At 36.4% G+C, this 25,447-nt stretch overlaps 1 protein-coding gene across 2 annotated transcripts in view; it reads left to right on the top strand.

The window, feature by feature from the left end:
• Window positions 1-25,447, top strand: part of LOC120419885 (uncharacterized) — a 60,709-nt gene that overhangs the window by 24,512 nt on the left and 10,750 nt on the right. For both annotated transcript variants that reach the window (XM_039582751.2, XM_039582750.2), the window contains one exon: window positions 21,767-21,872. In XM_039582751.2, the coding sequence (XP_039438685.1) occupies window positions 21,767-21,872 (106 nt within the window). The remainder of the gene's footprint in view (window positions 1-21,766; window positions 21,873-25,447) is intronic.

The raw sequence follows: 25,447 nt of genomic DNA, 5'->3' as shown, positions 1-25,447 counted from the left end.
AATTTCGTAACTCACTGCGATTCCATTGTGACTTTCGGTAGGTAGCAGTGTGGGCATGTTGGGCTCAACCGCCGCACCTTGAGCAAAGTCTGGTCTGCTGGTGGTTCAGCGAAAGTGGGGTTTTAAGCAACGATGCCAAATTTAACGCATTAGGCACCAGAACCATCGATCCGTTTTGAAGTTAGCAAGGCTGAATTGAAATTAATCATATTTCGTTCGGCGATTGGGTAAACTACTTTCAAGCGAGTGTCGGTTTCTTTCCGAAGTTTGGAGGTGATCCAGTTGAGGAGATGAATATGTTTGTGCAAACAAAACACACATCAGTGAGCATTTTTCAAAACGCGGTGACATTGACTTAAATTGAGAGTATTAAAATCGAATGAAGTCAAATTATGGTGAGCAAACTGGATGAGATCTAATGTACTGCTGAAATGCTGATTCATGTTGGATCATCACCTTAGATGATGTATCAACATTTTTCTTGGTTTACTTTGATAATTTTGACAAGCACAATGTGAAATAAGTTGTAGAGAAACTAAGTGTGCAGAAATCTTCGTTAATGATATGGAATACATTTAGCCCAAATAAAATCCGGCCTCTACGATATCTCTAGACTGGCTTGTATTAAAATGCTGTGTGATAAGCAAACAAATTACGTCACTCTTGATTAAGTAAAATGTAGAAATTGTCATTTAGCTCTAGCGGTCTCTTCGGATTCTTAGCTTTAAAATTAGATTCATAAAGTCAATAATTTCTTTTTTCAATCTGTAAAGGCATAAAATTTAATCATGGGTAAAAATAAAATTAGCTTTGAAAAACCCCTACAACCGATTGCATGTAATGATTTTAAAGCTATCGTTTTTTTAAACCAAACACTATTTATTATGTTAAAAAAAAGTAGTTCTGGGATTACAGAAATATGTATAAAAGCACATTAGGTTCCTTCCTCTTAGCAGGGCTGAGAGCGACTGCCTATTTTTTATTATTTTTTTTTGAAATTAAATATGCCTTTATTGAACATTCTTATAATAATTACATTTCATTTACATTCTAAGTAGCATGGCTAAATGCTCTTCATCTTTGTTATATTTTTCGTTTTATGATTAACTGTTAACATTCATTTAATTACTTCAAATTGTTTTACATTTTTGCATTGAATGGAAAACATTTGGGCAAAAAAGAAAAAAATAACTTTAAACTGTATTTTAAGCTAAATCCTCCAAGCGTTTTACAACCTCAGCTCGTTTTGGGCAGCTTCGATTCTTGGTAGAATGGTCGCCGCCGCAATTGAAGCATTTCGCTTCGATGTTCTCGTTGATTGTTGCACAACGACTCTTGATGAAACAGTTCCTTCCACCATGTCCAAACTGCAAACAGTTCGAACATTGCGTCACGTCACGGTGCACTGGACGATAACGTTCCCAAGTCACGATGATGTTGAAAATTGCCCGAACTGCTTTCAGCTCAGACGGCGTCGTCGATCCTTTCTCGAGATGAACCAGGTACAGTTGATCACGAGACTTGATGTCCTTGTTGTGTCTCGTCATCTTCAACTTAACGTTCAACTTAGAGATTTGAGCTCTTCTTTCAGCACAATCACATCCATGTGGTACAGGCCACGGAGGACCTGACCTGTTTCATGGGGCGTTTACCTGGATCGTCATGGCTGTAGTATTCAATCTTTGTGTTGTTCAATCCCGAACGTAGTTGTAATCCTCGTTGTAATCCTTTCTGCCTGGTAAAACCAGGCTAGTAGCAGAATTTGGAGTCCATCAGCACACAACCGAATGGAAGCTCGCAAAGCACCGAATCCGATGACGATGTTTTCACAAAAATGGGTGGCACCTTTTCCCGTCGTTCAAATTCTTCCTTCTCGCTCACGTCCACAGGAAGGGTAGCGAACTGGTTTCCAGACAATTTTTGAGCGTCCTTGCTCAAACTGCCTGGCTTTGCAGGTAGCGCTTCGTCATTCTTTAGCTTCTTCAAATCTGCGAATCCTGCTGGTGAGGACCGCCTCTTTTTCTTGCCGTGAGGCAATTTTTGCACTTTTATCACTTTTTTTTTTTGTGTGAGGGACGCACGTTTGACTCGCTTCTCTGCGGAACAAGGAAGAACGCTTGGAGGATTTATCTAAAAATACAGTTCGTAGTTTACTCGTTCTAATGATTTTGAATATTTCAATGAATTTAGTTTTTTAGTTTTAAGGATTAGTTGTTAAAGTGCTTTTTTTTCTTTATTACCGTCAGTGGGGGTGACATTGGGTCTGGGGGGTGAGATTGGGTCAAAGTGATTTTTTACGGGTTTTACCATTTCTCAGATTCTTTTCAATGAAACTGAATTCTGTTAAAAGGGTTGTGTAGGGGACATCTTAAGATGACTTCGCTGAAAAAAATTCGTTCCTAGAACATATCCTGTTATTTCGGCAGATGTCTAAAGTTGGGGTACGTTTTTGGCCAAAAATGACCTCTCGAAAAATCATTTTTCTAATATTTTTGTTAGAATTGCTCGAAAACTACCCAAATGTTTGAAAATCTCCACTTCAAACATTGTAGCGTGTCAATACGATTCCCTCGAACAAGAAACGCTGTTGGATGACTTGTTTTTACCATATCTTTGTATTTCAGCATCATTTTAGTTTCATTTGACCCAATGTCACCCCCTCTAAGGGGTGAGATTGGGTCAATTTTCAAACAATTGGCATTTAAGATAGTGTTCATCAAAATCGACCATATTTTGGGAAAATGTTAGTAAACTATCTAAGAACAAATCTACGTTAAAAGATTTTCGATGTTATTTAAATTGTTTTTGTTATTAAGAAATTTCGAGAGGTGTTTCGTTTTTTGACCCATAGTCACCCCCACTGACGGTACCCAAAGTTATTCTATTAAATGCAATAATGTAAATCATTTTGAAGTAAATAAAATAAATGTGATCAGTTAATAATAAAACGAAAAATATAACAGAAGAGCATTAAGCCATACCACTTTGAATGTAAATGAAATGTCATCATTATAAGAAAGTTCAATAAAGACATTTGAAAATTACCATCTCCGATTCTGCTCAAATTTGGCAGAGCTGTTGAGACTATCAAAACATGTAAAAATGCCAAATTTCACACCCCCCCTCCCCCCCCCCCCTCAATCTGCCTTACGGTTTGAAAGATTGAATATATTAAACCGATTTTGATATTGTGAGCCAGTTTCATCTGAATAATTGATGATTTTTTTTTTCAATTCTGGTACATTTACTATCGATTCCCATCTGCTGCAACCTTCCATCGGATGAGGAAGTAAAATGTCGGTCCCGGCCTTGGTTGTTAGGCCGTTAAGTCATTCCAGGTGTAGGAGTTCTCTCCATGCCATAAGTACAAACAACACACCAAACCAAACCTACTCCGGTGGAATCGCTGGCGGCGGTTGGACTCACAATCTGAAGGTCATCAGTTCAAACACTGGGGTGGAAGGTTCCTTGGAGTAAAAAGAGGTTTGGGTGCTCTCCCCATTCAAGCCTTCGGACTCCTAGGTTCGAGCAGAAATTTGCAATAGAGACCACAAAAGACCCGGGGGTCGTTAATGTGGATGGTTTGATTTTGACATTTAATATCAAAAACAAAACCATATACTTCATATATGGACAGCAGCTGTATCGTCTTCCAAGATTTAGAAAAGATTGACAAACAAAAAAAAAAGATTATTGTTCGGACGGTGTCGAAATCAACACAACTGAATTTGACCTTAATCAGATAATAAATCAGATTAATCTTTGTGATTTTCTTACATTTTTCAGTTTTATTCTTTCCAGAAATCCTCCTCTTTAATCATGCTTCAAGAGAGTTTTATTTATTGTAATTCATAATTTTTAACACGATAATGTATCAATTTCCTGCTGAGCAATTCTCTGAGATTTCGGTCATTCGATTTTTTTTTTGTATTTTTTAATCCGGCTGAAACTTTTTTTGTGCCTTCGGTATGCCCAAAGAACCCCTTTTGCATTATAGTTTGTCCATATAATTTTCCATACAAATTTGGCAGCTGTCCATACAAAAATGATATGTGAAAATTCAAAATTTTGTATCTTTTGAAGGAATTTTTTGATCGATTTGGTGTCTTCGGGAAAGTTGTAGGAATGGATATGGACTACACTGAAAAAAATGATACACGGTAAAAAAACTGTTTCATGTTTTGACATTGTAAATTGGACCATTAGTTGCTGAGATATCGACATTAGAAAATGGTGGGTTGTTTGGGTGAGACTTAGAAAACATCAATTTTCCTGTTTTTAAACCTTTGCATGGCAATATCTCAGCAACTATGGGTCGTATCAACAAAGTTCAAAGAAGAAAAATATAGAGAATTTTCTTAGCTTTTCAAAAATATTTTTTTCAAAGGTGGGCAAACATGGGCACTAATTTTAAAAAATGAAAAACTGCGACTATTTTCAAAAAGGTTACCTAAAAATGGTTATAACTCGAAAACGGTGCACTGCATCAAAAATTCACTAAAGTACTTTTTGATTGCAAATTCGATTATACATCAAAAAATGAAGTTGGAAAATTTTTGCGACCAATATTTCAATTTTTTGAAAAAATCTGTATTGATTCAAAAATTCATAACTCGGTCAAAGATTTTTTGCCCACTCTGGAAATTTCTGAAAAGTTGGAATTTTATGTCCTCTAAAACATACCAAAAAATAAAAAAAATAAAAATAGTGTTTTTTGCAAATCAAGTTTTAGTGACAAAAAGTGAATTTAAAAATCACCAAATTTTTTTACCGTGTATCATTTTTTTCAGTGTAGTCCATATCCATAGTTACAACTTTGTCGAAGACACCAAATCGATCAAAAAATTCCTTCAAAAGATACAGAATTTTGAATTTTCACATATCATTTTTGTATGGACAGCTGCCAAATTTGTATGGAAAATTATATGGACAAACTATAATGCAAAAGGGGTTCTTTGGGCATACCGAAGGCACAAAAAAAGTTTCAGCCGGATTAAAAAATACAAAAATTAAAATTAGAGAAAAAAGACCGATTCCGTAGAGAACTGCTCTGCTATCTCTGCGGAAATTCCATTCTGCCATGTATTGCGTGTCTTTTTTTTAATGTCTTTATCATAACTTACAACTTTGCCCAAGACACCAAAATTGATCAGAAAACCCCTTCTCAAGATACAAAATTTCATATATTTACATACCTATTTTATACGGCCAGCAACCGCAATTGTATGGAGACTTGTATAAAAAAAACTAATGATGCAAAATTACTTCTCTTGGCATAGGGAATGCCTGGACAAAGTTTCATGCAATTCAAAAACAAAACTGAAAATTTTAAATCCGAGGACAAGATTGCCAAAACGTAGAGAACTACTCATGTACAATGTTGTCCCACAAATTCGGACCATTTTAGAGATCGCCCAACGATCAAAAAATTGTAGAAAAACAATAATTGTTCATAAAGATAAAGATAAAGATTCGTTTTATTCTTCATGTAAAATTTTTTAAAGTAGACGTCAACATCGACTGTCTAAATGAAAAGCGAAATTATTCCGAGGAAGGGACATTGAGGAAACAGTTATGAAAGTTGAAACCAGTAATTACAGGCAGCTAATTGATAAATTGACTAAACAGGAAATACCTCCCAAAGCAGGATATTTTCCGCTCAAAACGGAAACAACTTATCTCGCCTTGTTCCATTGTATTGTGTGCTCTCAAAGGTGGATTTCCCTCCGGGCCTTTTACACTAAAGGTAACTTTTTTTGCCTCTACTGCAGTTGTTGTTATCACAAAACCTTACACGCCCTAACCGCTGGCAGTTCCGCAGATAATGATCGACATTCCTCAGCGGCACCCTAATGAGATAACCAAGCGCACACACGCATAATCGCCTCTTGCTCGCACGCATTATTATGCACACATGATCTCAAGCAAAACAGACAAATTCGCGCAATTCAGATCAGCTGGCTGAGTGGGTGGGTGGGTGGTGAGGGGTGAGAACGAAGATTTCAATTTCATCTCGGGGTATTTTTTTTTGTTTTCGTGAGCAAAAGTGGTTTAAACCCACTCAAGTGTGCTTGTGTGAGGGTTTTGTCTACGATTGGGTTCAAGAGGTTTCGCTTTTCATCTGCGCGCGGGATGTTATTGCAGCATCCATAGAAATCTCTACCACCACCTGTTGAGCTTGAATGTAACCCTGAACTGTCTGTTTGATTAGTGAATAACTATCATATTTTGGTTTATGATTGAATTAAAAATTGCTTTCTTATTTAAGTTTCGTGTTATTTATAAAACTAAACATTATACAGCAATTCCCCACGAAAACAGAATGATTCGATAAAAAAAAGTTCTCCGATCGGGCTCAAAAATTTTCTGGAGGTTCCTTGGCCGAAATAATTAGACCAGTATTTTTTTTGATCGGCTATTAGGGTGACCTAAGCCGTTTTTGGGCGGTCCGAAAAATGGCAATTTTCGTCAATTTTTGCAAAAAAACACTTTTTTCAAAAAGTCATATCTCCGACCATTTCATCTGATTTTAGCTGTCTTAGACGCTTGGTGATTAGATTAGCTACTTGGGAAAAATAGCAAGAAGTTTCAAAAATCTAGCTTAGCAATTGAAAAGGTCGTATGAAAACTTAAAATGCTGTTTTGAAGGTCCCGGGACTAAAGAGCCTATGTCTGAAAATATTTTTACCAAAAGTTGTGTCTTTCACAACAGTGCCTGGCCGAATGGTTACGCTGTCCGCTTTGTAAGCGGATGATTCTGAGTTCGATTCCCATCTGCTCCAACCTTCCATCGGATGAGGAAGTAAAATGTCGGTCCCGGCCTTGGTTGTTAGGCCGTTAAGTTATTCCAGGTGTAGGAGTCGTCTCCATGCACACCAAACCAAGCCTACCCCGGTGGAATCGCTGGCGGCGGTTGGACTCGCAATCCGAAGGTCGTCAGTTCAAACACTGGGGTAGAAGGTTCCTTGGAGTAGAAAGAGGTTTGGGTGCTCTCCCCATTCAAGCCTTCGGACTCCTAGGTTCGAGCAGAAACTTGCAATAGAGACCACAAAAGACCCGGGGATCGTTAATGTGGATGGTTTGATTTTTTTGTGTCTTTCAATTACGTAAACTTTACCCAAGCATGTATAGATCAACGCTGAAATTTTCTAGTTGTTCGAACTGCAATCGAAAAAGCACATCCGAATTCGCTCATTGGAACGACTGACAGCTGTCAAAATCTTGAAACCACGGGCTCGAAAATTTTCGATCGATGGGGAGAAATGTTTGGTTTTTAATTTTTAATATTTAATTAATGAGCATTCGAATTAGCGGACTTTCAAAGTAGCGGATTTAAAAAAAAACTCTGTTGTTAGATCTTTTTCTACTTTTTTTTTACTTGGACTGTGGATAATTGATTATAGTTTAATATTTATCGAAAATAACATAAAATTGTACAATTTTCAACACCTTTATCCCACTTTACGACTAAGGTGCGTTATCGAGGGTTAAGTGCCCGTTAGAGGCGGGCAGGTGCTTAACATTCATGCATGTAGGTGAAAATGCGGTAAATGAATTACACTTGATATGCACATCAACTGAGTGTATGTGTTAATTGCGTACTTACAGCTTCACGCTTGGCACTGTCTGCATCTGCACCTATAGCTACCTGTACCAGTTCGTTCATCATCACAATCAAAGTTTGCTCACACGCCAATTTGTGCTCTTGCTGTTTTCGTGTTTGGCACGTAAACGAAATAAAGAAGCGTTTTTTTTCATTTCAATTGTTACTGACCGGAGAAGAGACTGTGCACATCAGATGCCTTACATGTACCTCGGTCTAGGTCAGAGTTCAAAATAGCACTACACTGGTTGGTATGAACATCTGTATGTCATGACCTTAGCCGTTGGTATGCTGACTTGCACCGTAGAGACGATACCGGTGCATTTATGCATCGAGGGAAAGCTAACCCACCATTTCCTTTTGCAGTCTTCATGTTCCGAGAGTATTTTTGAATGTTTCTTTGTAAGTTTCAAGTTCTAACATTTAAATGCTCGAACGTGTTCGTTAAATACTCATCCTAGTATATATGTAAAAATATATGAAACCAAACTACTCACATATAGGGGAAATTCTCGTATCTTTGGCAGGTTAAGCTCTCGCTCCTAACTCCATCCAATTTGCTGATTTTCACTATTTAAACAACTAATTTTGCAAAACTTTTGGTAGAAACTTGCTTGCTCACTTCTTATTGAGCTATTTATCACTCGATTTCAGTTGAAAACGCTTTTAATTAGCTTTAATTGCATGTCAAAGTTCTGACCTGCCAACATTAGAGGCACGCTGGAATTAGATGCTGTTCCCCTAGTTCAAAACCCAGAAAAGTGTTCGAAGAACTGCAACGCCAAACCATTTCGTACCACGTTGCGTAACATTGTGGTTGCATTTGTTGCATTTATCGTGTAGGATTAATCTTTATGGTGCAACAGTGTTGCCACCACATCGTAACGGGTATGATAACACCTTCGCCACCGCAAGCATAAGGGTAACACGTAACTTCAACATCTGGGTACCGCTATATGTCGTGTGCGGTGAATCCTACACTTTTTTTCGACTGTAAAAGTCACTTATAATCTTTAGTGCCAACCACCAGAGACTTCCTAGATGTTGGCTCTCTCGTTAACGGCAAAAAAGATGCCCAGGTGGAACAATACAGGGAAGAAAGAGAGAAAATACAAACAAGTAAGAAAAATATGTTCACGGTACGCTGAAAATTGTTGCGTCATCAACCGTACCTTAAGCTTTTCACAGCGTTACTTTTCTCAGTGAGAGGTTCCATTTTTCCATTAACAACATATTCATTTGGCATTGTAACGCTCGGCTGATCTTGGTTACAATAGTCTCGGCGGCTGAGGCCCGACTAGGTCGTCGTCACACTGCGCCAGCAAAGATTGTCATTGCGGATTGTAATAGCGGAGATTATCTCTAATTAATGTTGGTACGGTGTTATCACAATTATGAGGTTGCTTCATATGTTGCGATTAAATTATTAGAAGCCTTGAAGTAATAAATATCACACTATTTGCAAAACCATACGTTCTAAGTACATTACTTATTCTCTTTTCTTCGACACTGATCCCTTTTAAATTAATTTACGAATTTAAATTTCATAAATGGTTCATATAATTTATCTGAATATCCTACACTCAAAAAAATGAGTTCGCGTAAACGTGAACAGAGTTCATTCCCTTGTGGACCACCGATCAGTGAGGTACTCCTGGATATTAGCTCCTGAAAAGTGCTTAAAAAGTGCAAAAATGCCTCAGGGCAAGAAAAAGAGGCGGTCCTCACCAGCAGGATCGGCAGATTTCAAGAAGCTAAAGAATGCCGAAGCGCTACCTGCAAAGCCAGGCAGTTTGTGCAAGGACGCTCAAAAATTGTCTGGAAACCAGTTCGCTACCCTCCCTGTGGACGTGAGCGAGAAGGAAGAATTTGAACGACGGGAAAAGTTGCCACCCATTTTTGTGAAAACATCGTCATCGGATTCGGTGCGAAAGTGGCTGACCGGGTTTATCAAATCTGGTGCTTTACGAGCTTCCATTCGCTTGTGTGCTGATGGACTCCAAATTCTGCTACCTACCAGAAAGGATTACAACTACGTTCGGGATTTTCTGAACAACACAAAGATTGAATACTACAGCCATGACGATCCAGGTAAACGCCCCATGAAACAGGTCTTCCGAGGCCTGTACGACATGGATGTGAGTGTGCTGAAAGAAGAGCTCAAAACTCTGAAGTTGAACGTGATCGAAGTCTTCAAGATGACAAGACACAACAAGGACATCAAGTATCGTGATCAACTGTACCTGGTTCATCTCAAGAGAGGATCGACAACGCCGTCTGAGCTGAAGGCAGTTCGGGCAATTTTCAACATCATCGTGACTTGGGAATGTTATCGTCCAGTGCACCGTGACGTGACACAATGTTCGAATTGCTTGCAGTTTGGACATGGTGGAAGGAACTGTTTCATCAAGAGTCGTTGTGCAACCTGCGGAGGTGAACACAATACTCAAGCTTACGAAACAATCAACGAGAACATCGAAGCGAAATGCTTCAATTGCGGCGGCGACCATTCTACCAAGAATCGAAGCTGCCCAAAACGTGCTGAGTTTGTAAAAATTCGGCAGCAAGCGACGACGAGGCACCAACCAAATCGTCGCAAAACACCACCAGCATACACGGACGTGGATTTTCCTGCTTTGGCGTCACCTGGAGCAGGATCTACTCGAGTGGTTCCAAATTTGCAGCCATTGCCGTTGAATCAGCGGCAAAGAGTTGCAGAGCATACAACACCTCCAGGCTTCAGTCAGCAACCGAGGGAAAACCAACCAACATCAGCGGGTGAAGGCAGTAGTGACCTGTTTTCACCACAAGAACTTCTGAACATTTTCATCGAGATGACAACAACTCTGCGTGGGTGCAAAACTCGCCAGGAACAAGTAAGAACTCTTGGAGCATTCATCTTAAAATACAGTTCGTAGTTTACTCGAGTGTACAAACAATAAGAAACCAATGCAATGCTAAATGTCGTGTTGGTTGATAAGACCTATATCAAACTAACCCAAAAATCGTTATATATTAAATTAACTCTTAGCAAAAATCGTACAAGCAGGTTACAGTCACCCCACATATTCGGAACACTTTTGTGTTAATTTGTCAACAGCATGCCAAATGCAGCTTTTCTGCAGACCCTACTATCTTTAAGGGCCTTTATTTGGACATTATCTTGCTATTTCACAAGTTGCAGTACTTCTTGTTAAACAAAAACTGTATTTTAAGACTATTTTATCCAGAGTAGTCTCCAAATTGCTTGTTCCATAATTGTGGGATGTTTTTGTGCCTCCCACAATTGTGGAACACATGAATTTAACTGATATTTTCACAAAAAAAAATCAAACCTTTCATAAAACATAATTAAGCTTGAATTTTATTGGTTTCAGTGTGTGAAGTTATTATTCTGTAAAAAAAACATGTACCGTAAACTGGGGTGACTTTGATAGCCCGGGGTGACATTGATAGAAATTTGATTTGGTTACTAATTTTGATACATCTAATAAAACAGTCTCATTTTTGCATATATGTTCGATAATAAGCTATCCCTTAATGCTAACATATTCAAAATTCTCAAAAATGTTTAGACATTAATTTGACGGGCATTTGTAAAACCTATCAAAGTTACCCCGGGCTATCAAAGTCACCCCAGTTTACGGTACTCCTTTAGAGAACCAAAGCTTGTTTACATCCGTAAGAAAAACATGTTCCGAATTTGTGAATTTGAAGAGTCGATGTTTTTCATGTCAAAAGCTTTCACATGAAGGTAATTGCAAATCATTATGTTCAATTATCGATTTTATGTGATTTGTTGAACATTGGCCGACCTGTAAAATGTTCCGAAAATGTGGGAATGACTGCTCGGTAAATTCTAGCTTTTATTCTAAAAAAATCCAACTCCATTTGCAAAGCTTTGTTGTTTATGCCTCCTGTTTAAATTCCATCTCACTTATTATTATTGACCGAGTTATGAATTTTTTTAATCAATACTGATTTTTTCAAAAAATCGAAATATTGGTCGCAAATTTTTTTCAACTTCATTTTTCGATGTAAAATCAAATTTTAAATCAAAAAGTACTTTAGTAAAATTTTGATAAAGTGCACCGTTTTTAAAATAAATCCATATTTAGGTGACTTTTTTGAAAATAGTCGCAGTTTTTCATTTTTTTAAATTAGTGCACATGTTTACACACAATATTTTCAAAATTTTCAAATCAAGACTAACATTTTAAAGGGCTTAAAATTGAATGTTTGGCCCTTTTGAAATGTTAGTCTTGATTTGAAAATTTTGAAAATATTGTTTTCGAAAAGATCGGAAAATTTCACAAATGTTTCATAAACAATGAAAATCGGACCATTAGTTGCTGAGATATAGACATTAAAAAATGGTGGGCTGTTTGGGTGAGACTTAGAAAACATCAATTTTCCTATTTTTAAACCTTTGCATTTCAATATCTCAGCAACTAAAGGTCGTATCAACAAAGTCCGAAGAAGCAAAATATAGAGAATTTTCTCAAATTCTCAAAAATATTGTTTTCAAAAGTGTGCAAACATGTGCACTAATTTAAAAAAAATGAAAAACTGCGACTATTTTCAAAAAAGTCACCTAAAAATGGATTTAACTTGAAAACGGTGCACTTTATCAAAAAATTACTAAAGTACTTTTTGATTGCAAATTTGATTTTACATCGAAAAATGAAGTTGAAAAATTTGTGCGACCAAAATTTCGATTTTTTGAAAAAATCAGTATTGATTAAAAAATTCATAACTCGGTCAATGATTTTTTGCACAACCTGGAAATTTCTGAAAAGTTGGCATTTGATGTCCTCTAAAACATATCAAAAAATAAAAAAAAATAAAAATAGTGTTTTTTTGCAAATCAAATTTTAGTGATAAAAAGTTAAATAAAAAATTTTTTTTACCGTGCATCATTTTTTCCAGTGTAGTCCGTATTCATACCTACAACTTTGCCGAAGACACCAAATCGATCAAAAAATTCCTTCAAAAGATACAGATTTTTGAATTTTCATACATCATTTTTGTATGGACAGCTGCGAAATTTGTATGGAAAATTATATGGACAAACTAATGATGCAAAATGGCTTCTTTGGGCATACCGAAGGCACCAAAAAAGTTTCAGTCGGATTAAAAAATACAAAAAAAACGGATGACCAAAATCCTAGAGAACTGCTCTAATGCCTTTTTGATCACTGTAGAGAGGGCGAAAAAGGGCACAAATCGCAAAAGGAACAAAAAATCGTAAAAAGTCAGTTTTTCAAATAAAATTTCCTGGGGAATCAATTGAGCGTGATTAAAAACAGTGTCGATCTTGCAAATTTAATTTTACATAAAAAATGAGGTCAAAAATTGTAAAGTACAAGATTCTTTTTTTACAAAAATCACTATTTAAAAAATAATAACTCGTAGGAAAAATGTCGGTTAAAACTTCTGAATGGCTTAAAAAATGTGGGGTTCTGTCACCTAAAACATATAAAAAATTAAAGATTAAAAAATACGGATTTTGGGAAGCAGATTTTTTGTGAAAAAAGTTAATTAAAAAATAACCAATTTGTTCCGTGTTTTTTTCTGAATAGTCTTCATTATTACCTATAACTTTGCCCAAGACATCAAATCAATAAAAAAAATCTTGAAAAGTTACAGATTTTTTTTTTTATATTTACGTATCATTTTTGTATGCACAGCTGCCAAAATTGTATAGATATTTGTACCAATAACACAAAATGGCTTCTTTGGTGACAGGGAAGGCCTCCACAAATTGGTGCTCATAGCAACCTCTGACATTTTTGACGATTTACATGTACCTTAAACCCTTTAAATGTTATTTTTCTATTTTTGACCAATGGTTTAAACATTCATTCCCACCGCATATCCGACAACAGTGACCCGCATTCTCTTCAACAACTAGTAAAGGCTCCATAAATCAACGACTTTCTTCATATCAAGTGTTAAATCTTCAGTTCAAAACAGAAGGAAAAACTGGTCCAATTTCTGCCCTCGGTCCAGATTCTTGGAACCGATTCGACCCGCGGAGAAGAAAACCACATCTTGGTAATGTTTTAAAGCACTTTCATCACATTAACCGATGGCATGCCCTGCACTCTGCGACGACGGCTTTGACAGCGCTGGTGCCCAGGTTGACCTCATTCCGGGGCGAATCTAATTCTCCCAAACAATAGCCGACAAATGGTCGGTCCCGTAAAGTAAAGCGGTCATAGCTTAGTGGTGGTAGTTTTTTTCTCTCTCCTCTGGCTTAATTTTTCTTTATCTTGATGGATCCTATTAAAGGTGTGTAATTCTTTCGAGAAACACGATTGAAATTTCCTACCGGACATAAACAGAGATGCTGGCAGCGTTTTCTGTTTTAACATCATCTCTCAGGTAGGAAGTGTATAGGAGCGGCCGTGGCTGACTGGTCACGGTGTTCGCTTTGTAAGCGAATGGTCCTGGGTTCGAATCCCATCTGCTATAAATCTTGAAACTCAGAACATGAACGAAAAATCAAAGTCGCTCGAGCTGGGGTTCGATCCCCCGTCCTTTGGATTGGTAAGCAAAAATGCTAACCACTATGCCTTCGCTACTTGGTGAGCCATGCCTGGAATTAGGAATACTGTTACTATCAACTATATACGCGCTGGGTGCTTGTCCATTTGACAAGGGTTCGGAAGTTCTAAATAACGTTTGAATCCGATTGGTCCAAACGTTCTTCAGGGCGGGGCTTGTCGATAAAGCTGAAGTACCTCGCGCTCGGCTAGCCAGCGTAGAAATGGGTCACCGAAGCTCTCGGCAGAGCTAACACCTACCAAATGCCTATGCGAGTGATTTGCATGTATAGAATGTAGATCTAAAAAAAAAAAATACATGGAAACAACTCAATTTGTAAGAAGCGACCGCGTGGTCCCGTTTAGTTGGTTGCACACACACACACATCTCTCAGGTAGGAAGTGTATGTGACCTATCACAGATTAATGAGTGGCCACATGGCACAAATCCAACAAATTAAAATCATTGCAACGAAATGAATAGTTAGAAAAAAAAACATAGTATAATATGTTCTGCAACTGTAAATTATTTCGGCTAAAGACATTAACGAGATAAATTATTTTTACTCAGAGTTGCATCCCTTCACTGCGATGGGAGGTTAAAAGTGAAACGAATGTGATACGTGAGCCGCCAGTACTTATTAAAGAGCTGCAGGTTAAAGGCAGAAACGTGCCAGTTGCGTTGTGTCCTTGATGGGCTTATTTGCATACACATATTTTTCATTCAGACTTTCATGTAACTGTTGTTCATACTGCACAGTAGGGTGGTTCAAATCCGGGCTTACTCGGGGCTACCCCCTGAAATCAAAGATTGAACCATAACTAGGCTAGATTCCAAAATTGAGCCCATTCTGACCCGGAACCCCTTTTGCTTAAGCCCTTGATATTTGTATGGGGAAAATCGCCAAAATCAGTTTTTACCTGTAGAAGGCACAGGTCCTCCTTCGAACATATCCCAAAAAATCTGGGGACAAAAAAATTACTATTGCTGAATTGAAATTATCATTGAAAAAAATTTGGTCAAATGATGATAAATTATATGAAAAACACTGTTTCTTGGTTAGACCGGAAATAGACAAAAACAATATATTCAAATTAAATTACATTTTGAAAATTTGTGGTACATAATAGTATATTTGAGAGAATGTATAGTTAAAATTGTTTTATTTTCCTACGATTGAGTATGGGAAAAATTACTTTTCCAGTTTTGGCAACTTTTGATCAATTATTTATGGCAGCCAGCGATGGAATAATCATCATCAAAAGAAAATCATTGGACGTTCATCAAGAGAAAAAATCCGAAAGGAGCTTGGCTCTCCTCTCTCGCGCACGAAAGATCGGTAAAATAAATCTAAAAAAATCATCATCTTGATTATTCGACGGAACATCTTTTTCACTACTACACTTGCAAGTGTAACGTCACACGTCGAAAAATGACTTGTTACATTTTGTAGATGGGCAATGTGTGTAAACAAAATGAAATAAATGATTTTAAGTGGTGCTGACAAGGAAATTCACAAAAAATCATCAGCAGATTGATTTTATTGGAGAAGTTCGGGAGCGAATTTCTTTTGCGTGATTTGTCTCCTCTCTCTTTCGCGGGTGAAGAAAGTTCGCAAGCGAAAATGATTTTTTTGCGATTATTCCATCCCTGATGGCAGCATTAACCTACTTTGTGCATTATCCCCAACTAAAACTTTATAGCTGTCGGCCACTTTTGATAAGACCAACTGTTAGTGTCTTCTTTTATCTACAAGGACTTCGCCGCCCTGGGCTCCTAAGTGTACGAGAGTACTAACACCAATATTGACCCTTAGAATTTCAGGGTTTCGAACCGGCGACCTCTACACAGTAGGGGAAAGTGGGGCAAGTGTAACAAGCTAAGGAAATGCTCGTAATAACCCATTAAAAAGTTAAAAAACCTGTCGGATTTTATTATAATCATCTTATTCTAGGTCTTGACTAAGACTTTGTCAAAGCAAGTTTTTAAAAAATTCTGTTTTTAATGTAAAAAATTGATTTTAAAAATTTTGATTTTCCGTACGTTCTACTCAACTAGTGGGGCAAGACGAACAACCCGTTGGGGCAAGAGGAACAATGCATGAAAAAACATGTTAATTTGCTAATAATTGAACTGTTATCCCTCAGATACATCAGATTAGAATGTATTTGAAAGGTTTCTTCAATTTTTAGATTAAATAATCATGTTTTACTAAAAATTTTATCGTTTTTACGAAAAAAAATATTACCTAGATGATAAATAGTAAATTTTCATAATATCACTATTTTTTGTATGGACAATTTTTTTTTACGATTGTTATTCAGTTTTTAAGTACTTTCATGTATTTATTTCCCAATAAAATATGTTGTTGCCGCAATCCGTATTTTTTCCATACTAAAATCCTTATGGTACACTTGCCCCACCTGAACAAGATTTTTTGAAATTTCTCAACAAAAATAACCAAAAGTTAAATCATACTTTGTAATAGGTGCATGGCATTGGTAGGGACACTACTGATCTAGGAAAAATAGCACTTTGATAAAATGAGCCTTAAAACGAACCCTAAGCCTTATTTTGTACTAGGTTTTGAAAAAAACTTCATTAAATCTTATGCTCCGTGGCGTTTACGTCGTTTTGGCGGTTATGTGTTAGAAGAATCAGCTAATTGCATTGCTAGCAACAATTCCTCATACTGGAAATATCCAAAATTGTAAAAATTACGGCCGTACGAGTGATTGTCCCTCTTGCCCCATATGGTCGTCTTGCCCCACCTTCCCCTAAAAACAATCATGGTAATTTTAAATCTGGGAAATGGGACAAATTTGATGTCAGAAAAATGTGTAATTTTACTGATGGAAATGTGTAATTTTGCCACTTTTCTGGTGTAATGTTAATTTTTCAGTCTCAAATGAAGTAAAATTACATCATAAAGCATAAAGATCTGACATGCATGCAGTTTTCGGAAGTCACCGCCAGAGACGCTGTCAATATTGTTTACGTTTGGTTTTTGATAAGGTAGTATGAAATACATACATAATTATTTTTCAAAAATATTTTTTGTACGTTTTCACCTCGAGGTTTTCACTATTTTTTGCATATATATTTGAGATAATTACAAGTATTACTTAATTTTTTCCGCATTTAACAATTATAATATCAAAATATAACAAAGTTTAACTTGACCATTCAAGCAATATACACGGCAATATATCACAATGCGCTAAACTTAAAAATAAAATAGATTCAATTCCTTGAAACAACATAAATCACGTTTGATTCTCCCTGACCGTTGGTTTAAAATAAATTGCGATATTAAAATACTCACTAAATTTCCGTCGAAAATGTTTTAAACTAGTTTTAATTGAACACCAAAAAGGTGATATGCCAACATAAGGTGCTCGATGGAATTAAATGCTGATCCCCAAGTTCCAGTCCGAGATTAAATGTAAATCATTGAAAGAAAAAAAAAAAACTAAAAACAGTTTTAATTTTTGTAAATTATGACCGATGCACATACTACCTTTTCAAATGCTACGCGCCAAAAACTTGGTTCGATTTTGTATGTAGATGACAGTCGTGACGTAGCCGTGCATAAAAGAGGTAATTTTTAACCTTCCAAAATTACACCTTCCAAATTTACGTTATAATTTACTGTGTAAAGTGCGGTCCAATTGATCCAAACGGGCTGGTATTATCCTCACATTTGGTTGAATAAGGCTTTCTAGTCAGAAATTTACCAACACATTCAAAGTATGTTTACATGACAGCTGGACGTTTGTTTGCATCAGGTTTCCTATCTCTTTCTAGCAAAATTTTTTTGTCAGGCGACTTCTAGCTGGTTTTTTTGACTGACTGCCCGATATGTCAGCCAACATACTTCACAGGGCTGTGACAGCTACAGCTCGATCATTGTTTGCATCAGGACACTGTGACGAGGAGTTCGTCATTTTTGAGTTAAATTATATTTTTTTCACTGGGCCTAGAAAGCCTTATTTGATTGCCGGAGTCCTAAGTTATTATTAAAAATGTATACACTGCTCTGATCGCACAAAAGTCTCATATGCATTATCATCACGACGGACAATTATGTTTCAGGGTTTAAGTTGTTATTTTGAACATTCTTAACATTATTGCGCCTTGCAGCAATTTCTAAAGTTTTGTGTCAATCGTGCTAGGCCTAGATTTTTTCATCACACTGCTTTGCAGGACTGAGAACTGTCAACTTTGCGCACTTTGCACCTCAGTAGAGTGCTGCGGGAAAATTTTCATCACAGTTGGCAAACCGAATTTCCATCACACCATCAAAACAAAACATGTGTACTACATCGACTTCTGACCACAATCTAGTCAGCAAGCTGTGGTTGCCGAGACAGATAAGTCATTGAGATGGTCTGTTAAAGGTTCCTGGGTCGATTCTTGTGGTTGCCACTGTTAAGTTTTTTTGGTGGATTATTTTTTTTCTAATGAGTTCGAGGGCATAATTATATCGACCATCTCGAGCTATGTTCAATGAGTCAGTAAACGGTACCATTATTATCTCGACCCGAGGCCATGAATTGACTGAAAACCTGGCTAAAAACCAATGGATTGTAGACGAAAGAAGCCTTTTTTTACTTTTCGGTAAAATCAGTACTAAATTCTCTTAACTACCGTATTTATAGGGCAGCGAATGACCAAGAAGGTTAAAGCTGCCAGAAATAAATAAATTAACAACAACAACCGGTTTTATGGTAGAACATTTTTTTCGAAAGACTTTATTAGACAGGATTACATGTCCTATATAGCATTGGTAAAAAGTTTGAACAAACTCCAGGATAGCCAATGATAACAAATCGCCCTCTCCGACGGCGAAACTCCGGACATCTGTCTATCTCAGATTGATCCGCATGGGTAGCATGAATCCCGGGCAGTTGCTTCTGCTCCGCCGTCTGTCACCTTCCCATCCCCTTCCCCAGGACCATAGAGGACGATAACTACTAGCATTCATCGCCATGAAGGGACCCCTCTTAGCAGCGCCGGATCAGCCGGATGTTGTACCGATCCAACAAGTAGTGAAGACGTTCGCTGGTTGTCCACCATCCGCCCAGCAAAAAGACAAAGATTCACCGTAAGTCAAGATCCCGGCGCAACACCGCTGCATCCCGGTACCGAAGACCACGATTCCTCAGTCGAAACAAGACGTTGTCCCTCCACTTAGCCGGTCCAAACACTTTTTTGAGCTTTTTGAACTTCCAAAAATAAACACATAAATAAACAGTCTGCCATTGCAACGGATATCGTCGTGATGAAAATAATTGCGCAAGACTCTAGTAAAGTGCAAAATGCGCAATAAAAATAGTTTTTTTTTGCAAATCAAATTTTAGTGATAAAAAGTTAAATAAAAAAAACCACCAAATTTTTTTACCGTGTATAATTTTTTTCCAGTGTAGTCCGTATCCATACCTACAACTTTGCCGAAGACACCAAATCGATCAAAAAATTCCTTCAAAAGATAGAGATGTTTGAATTTTCATACATCATTTTTGTATGGACAGCTGCGAAATTTGTATGGAAAATTATATGGACAAACTAATGATGCAAAATGGCTTTTTTGGGCATACCGAAGGCACCAAAAAAGTTTCAGTCGGATTAAAAAATACAAAAATTAAAATTGAAGAAAAAAGACCGATTGCGTAGAGAATTGCTCATTAAATAGAAACGAGAAATGGGTTGACAACCTGTAGATGTCAAACCCTGTCTTCCAACCATATCATTTTTTTTAAATAAGTAGCTTAACAACTTTTCCTAAGACACCAACGCTTTAAAAGGTCACCAGTAGAAGTTAGGGCTTGGTTGACACCCTGTAGGTGTATCACCCTGCATGTCAATAATTTAAAATAAAAGCCACATTCATATACAACAACTTTTCCTAAGACACCATTTTGCTAGCTTGCTTCCTTATTACGTTAAAAAATAAGATTTCGAAATATCTATCGATGTACTGGCAGTGTTGGCAAGAAATATAATTTTCAGCACTTATTTTGAAATGCCTCTTTTAAAAACTCTGTATTTTTTTTAGAAGCAAGATAGAACCATACTTTCTTTGGCAAATTTTTAGAGGGCATTCAGGGCTATACTTCTACGGTGTTAATTTTTAAATTGAGTAGAGGGGTTTCCCATACAAATTTGAATCGCTTTGCGGAAAGCCGGGTCAAATCCAATCGCTCCCAAATTTTGGGGGGTTGTTTGGGGGCCCAAATGTCTGTTCTGAAAAAACGATCATGTCAAGCCACCCTAATATATAGCTACTATAATAGTAGTTGAAAATGTTTACGAATCTTAATTCGCACTGAGTGATTTTTCAAATGTTGCACAAACTTGTTGTAGGAGTGATTTTTGTGAAGTAAAACAAAGCTTATATATAATTCCCCAGTATCGAGATTTTTGCAATATGATAAATAACGACTTGAAACAACAATTTAAACTTGTTTTTATTCCTTTTTAAGGTCAACTGTTAATATTAATTGAACAAATATTTACAGTTTGCTGGAAAACCCGAATTTTCACAATTGGTGGACCTTAACTTTACAAAGATCACCAGAGATTTTTTTTTCTCAAAATATAATTTAATATTGAGGTTGACGTGAAACACAAAATGACATATTGACATCAAACAAGGAAATTACCTTAATACAACAAAATAAACTTAAGTACTTAGAATCAAAAAATAAAATGAACCATATTCATTTTTTTATCAACATCGTTTTCCCCGGACAATGTTACATAATAATCAATGTAAACCTCAAACGAAAATGAACTATTGGCGAGATTTCACTGAAAAAAGTTTGATTTTGCGCAGCACTCTCTCCAAGTTATTATTAGAAAATCGTCAAAAAAGAGGGCGGTGACAAGTAGAAATTCACACTTTCTGCATAGGAAGATTACAGAAGAATTGGTTTATTCGAACTAGAACACCGAACGTTAAACATCCAATTTTCAAAAAAAAAGTTTTTTTTTAAATAATTTTCCGATTAGTTTATATAATTTTGCTTCAATTATTGTAAGTTTAAAATCTAGGGCGAATATAAAAAAATGGAGCATTTAATTTAAACTTGATATAAAGTGGCTCCTTGCTAAAGCGTCAGAGATTCTTTTAAATAAAGGATCTATCAAAAGATCTCAAATCAATCTAATTATTCTACTTCAGTTGACAAGTTTGGTGCATAAACAATTTGCATCCTTCGTCAATATGCAATACCACTGATACGTAACCGGAATGACTTAATGTTTAAGGAATACATTAAAGGAAATTGAATTCTCAGGTGTTAAATCAAACGTTGTTTCGCAGCTGGAACCTATACGGGGCGCGTTATTAAGGCATACCCTACAGGCAGCTCAATATCGTTCGCCGACGCCGCCACTAATTGGGTCGACCGAAAGCGGTTTTCCTTCCTCACTCTCGCTCGCAATAGAGGCAGCAACATTTACCATACAGAAATTCACATGAAACCTATATTTTCCTCATTCAATCATACTGCATCAATGTGCTAAGTTCGGACTAAATTCGAAACCATTCACCTAATGTGAAATGTTATACTGATCTGATTTTTTTTTTTTTCAATTTCCTTTTTACAGCTTTTCAAAGTAACGATTTCATCAACGATCTGCTAGAGGAACACAGACAGTACGAGGCCGCACAAAAGTCAATCGCGGAGTGGAGAAGTACACTAACCAGAAACAGGTAAATTTTATGTTGTGATTGAAAAGTGTTTCTACAATTTTGAATTTGTATACACATTTTTATCCACCTAAAATTTTCTAAAATACGTTATTGGGAAATAATGTTCTTACGTTTGGTAGAAATTAAGCTTTTTAAAGGTTAGGTATTCGTTTTTTCCTAAAATGAGGTCTTTAAATTTAAATGTTAATAAAGGAAATAATAAATTTAGGCCGGTAAACATGTCTTTTTTTGTATGTCCTTGGAATCTGGGGTAAATTACATGGTGGAAATTCAACATTTCAATGAAAACTCCATTTGAATGCATTATACACCCATCCAGTTGATATCCCAAGCAACACACTTTGTCAGATAAACGTATTTCCTAACTATAACCGAACGGTCTCGTTACCACAACTTGTTCTACAACTCCTGTGCATTGGAAAAAGCGCACTTTTTTCTGTTGTATAACTTGCCAGAACAAGATGCAAGTTATCAGAGTAAGTTGTACAAATGTATTTGACAACACTGTGCTAGCTAACAAGAGATTCAACGAAAAAAAGGGGGCGTGGTTAACGGCTGTGCTGTCAAATCAAAGCGCACACTGAAAAGGAAAGATAGATTGAAAACAGTTGTCTAACCGTTACCCAACTTACATGTAAACAAACAGTTCTAATTAGAATTTCAATCAACGACGAAGCCAATATGAATAGTATCTATGACTATTTTGGTACGCTTGCTTCTACCCGATTTATTTAGAAAAAAAATTGAAATTGTATGAAAAAAAAAACAATCCTTCCGCGCTCTGTAACTGTGACTCTTGTGAAACCCTCTTCATGGCGAACTTTTCGATTTTCCTTTTTTGATGAACTTTGTCTTTCCCAAGATTCGATCCGATGACTTCGACGATTTGTTGTTATCTCCACGGCAGGTCCAGGCGCGCTTCCACATCTCTCCACGAGGCTTCATAGTAAACAAGCTGACTTAAACGTCAATAAGAAGGCTGCTGTCAGCTTTGTTATACAGCAGTGAGCTTAACTTAACTCCAGCAGTGAGCTTAACTCCAGAAAGGCTGTCATTGGAAATTAAGTTATATAAGTTTGTTTCAAGTCAGTTTTTATAACTCCATTATGTAACTTTATTATAACAAACCGTTTCAACTGTCATTTCGATTACCGTACCACGGAGTAACATTGAAATTTGGTACACTCAAACCCCGTTGGTTTGACACCAACTGTTGTCAAACGAACGGGGTCACTTTTTAGTTTGACACCCTTCTTACACGGAGTTCACACACACTACTAAACGTTTGTTTTGATAGTGTGCGTGAGCGCCGTGTAAAAAGTGACAGTTCGTCACTTTTTAGTTTGACTTTGACCAACCAACGGGGTACAAACTAAAAAAGTGTCAAACGAAAAAGTGATCAACCACCGGGGGTTGAGTGTATGATTTTAATTTGCTGTTTTCTCTATCATGAACTCCGTAAGCTGATATTTTTTGTAGCTTTTACTAGCGATATGTTTATAAATAATCGGACAACAATTAAAATTATTGCAATCTTCGATAAATAAACATTATTGAAACTCTAAATACCTCACGTACAAATTTACACCACCTAACAACACGCAATGTCAAGTTGAATATGTTTGTTGAATATCAGTTATATAACCCATTCTCCGATAACATTTGTGTAACAAAGCGAGAAAACCGAAGGTTATTTATAGAATGGTTGGCCACGCCTATTTTTCAGAAGATGCCGTCACATGGCAATGTTAGATAAGCAGTGAAACAAACAGTGCAATATTATTCTTATTCAACAAACTGTTTTCGAGGAAAACATTGCAGATGACGGAACAGCATCCTGGCATATCAGCATTTTGACGTTTAATTACATCTCACTAAAAGCGTTTTCGACTGAAATCAAGTGATAAATACCTCAAACGGAAGTGAGCAAGCAAGTTTCTATCGAAGGTGTTCCAAAATAAGTTGTTTAAACAGTGTAAATCAGCAAATTGGATGGAGTTAGGAGCGAGTTCTAAACCTCCCAAATAGGTGAGAATTTATCCTATGTTGTGTTTTAAAGTTGGAAAAGAGTGAAGTTGACTGTGTTTTAACACTTTTGTGGCACAAAACACGATAGTTACACAAGTCAGTCCTACAAGCAGTGAAACAAACTGTTATTTAAGTTATGTTCAGATTTTTTTCTCGTATGTTTACCAAAAACAATTGTCCAGCTGTTATTCAACAGTCGACAAGTTATGAGTGCTACTTGGGATTCAATCGACAATCGACAAAAACTTCAAATCAAAATTGTCGCAGCCTAACATGATTTCAACAGTATGTGTAAAAAAACTATTTACACCCCTTGGGCATGCGCATTTTGTGATGAAACATGCAAACAATAATTAAATTACTTAAAGTTTGACAGAAACCTAGTACTACGCTTTGCTGGGAAACACAGGCCGATTATTTTGCTACAAAACGCTCATGAAAAGATGATTCCTATAAAAAATTCTTTATCAAATACTATTACAAAAATAAAAAAAGGTGCAATAAAAGTATGTACACCTTTCGAAAAATACAGTTATTTGTTGATAAATCACCATAAATCCAGTATCACAACTCCAAATAGGCATCGTTGACTGATTAAAAAAATAATTTGGATGGAATATAAAGTTTACTAACTACTTAGTTTAAAAGTTTATATAACTTTGAAAATTCTCTAAACATAATTATCTAATCTTAATTTTGCAAACTATTGTCAATATATTACCATAGAGTTGCTAAATAAACATTTTGTAGTAGATATAACACCGTTTTGGGTGTTTGTTTCGATAGAATTGATTTTTCGTTGGAATTTCGTACCATCCGAACCGGTCCACGATTCACAGGTCAACCTATGTTCCATCGGAATGGGCAAAGAATTTTCGATCTTTTGATTCCCAAAACACCTAGCTTTCTATAAAACCCAATGTATGGAAAATTAAGACTTTGTGTAATTTTTGTTCTCCTGGATCAAACTTACTTTTTGCTCAGAAATTTAAAAGCGTGAGATCAAGTCGGTTTATTCTTCTAAACGCGTGGCAAGGCTCAAAAAACTGTAGCAGCCAAACATAGTTTAATGTTTAAGCTTTAAATTTATGCAAAAAGTTCAAAATTTTGGGATAAATTGAGAGAGCGGGATCAAGCCTCCCCTACTTTCATATTAGGCACGCAGAGACAACATGGAGGGTTCCCATGACCTAAACTTTTTTTTTATACTTTATATAAAACTTGATTTGACAAACCCAAAAGAAGTTTTCATATATTTTAAATGTTTGAATAATTGCATATTGATGAACAACTATGTTCAAAGCTGACAAAATTTTATGAAAAAATGTCAATAACACAGTTAAGGGGTTACATACATGTAAATCGACAAAAAAGTCAGAGGTTGGTGTAATCACACACGTAATTTCATTTAAAATCTGTTATCAGGACATTAAAATAAACATTTTGATCTATTATCAAAACAAATTAGAAGGCATTTAATTGTATCATTGCCGAGATATACTGCCCCTGATCGCATAAATGTCCCATATGCATTTTCATCGATTTCG

Source organism: Culex pipiens, chromosome 1 (genome assembly GCF_016801865.2).
Source record: "Culex pipiens pallens isolate TS chromosome 1, TS_CPP_V2, whole genome shotgun sequence".
In the NCBI taxonomy this organism is placed as follows: domain Eukaryota; kingdom Metazoa; phylum Arthropoda; class Insecta; order Diptera; family Culicidae; genus Culex; species Culex pipiens.
Note: the sequence above shows the minus strand (reverse complement) of the source record. Positions and strands in the feature narration are given on the sequence as shown.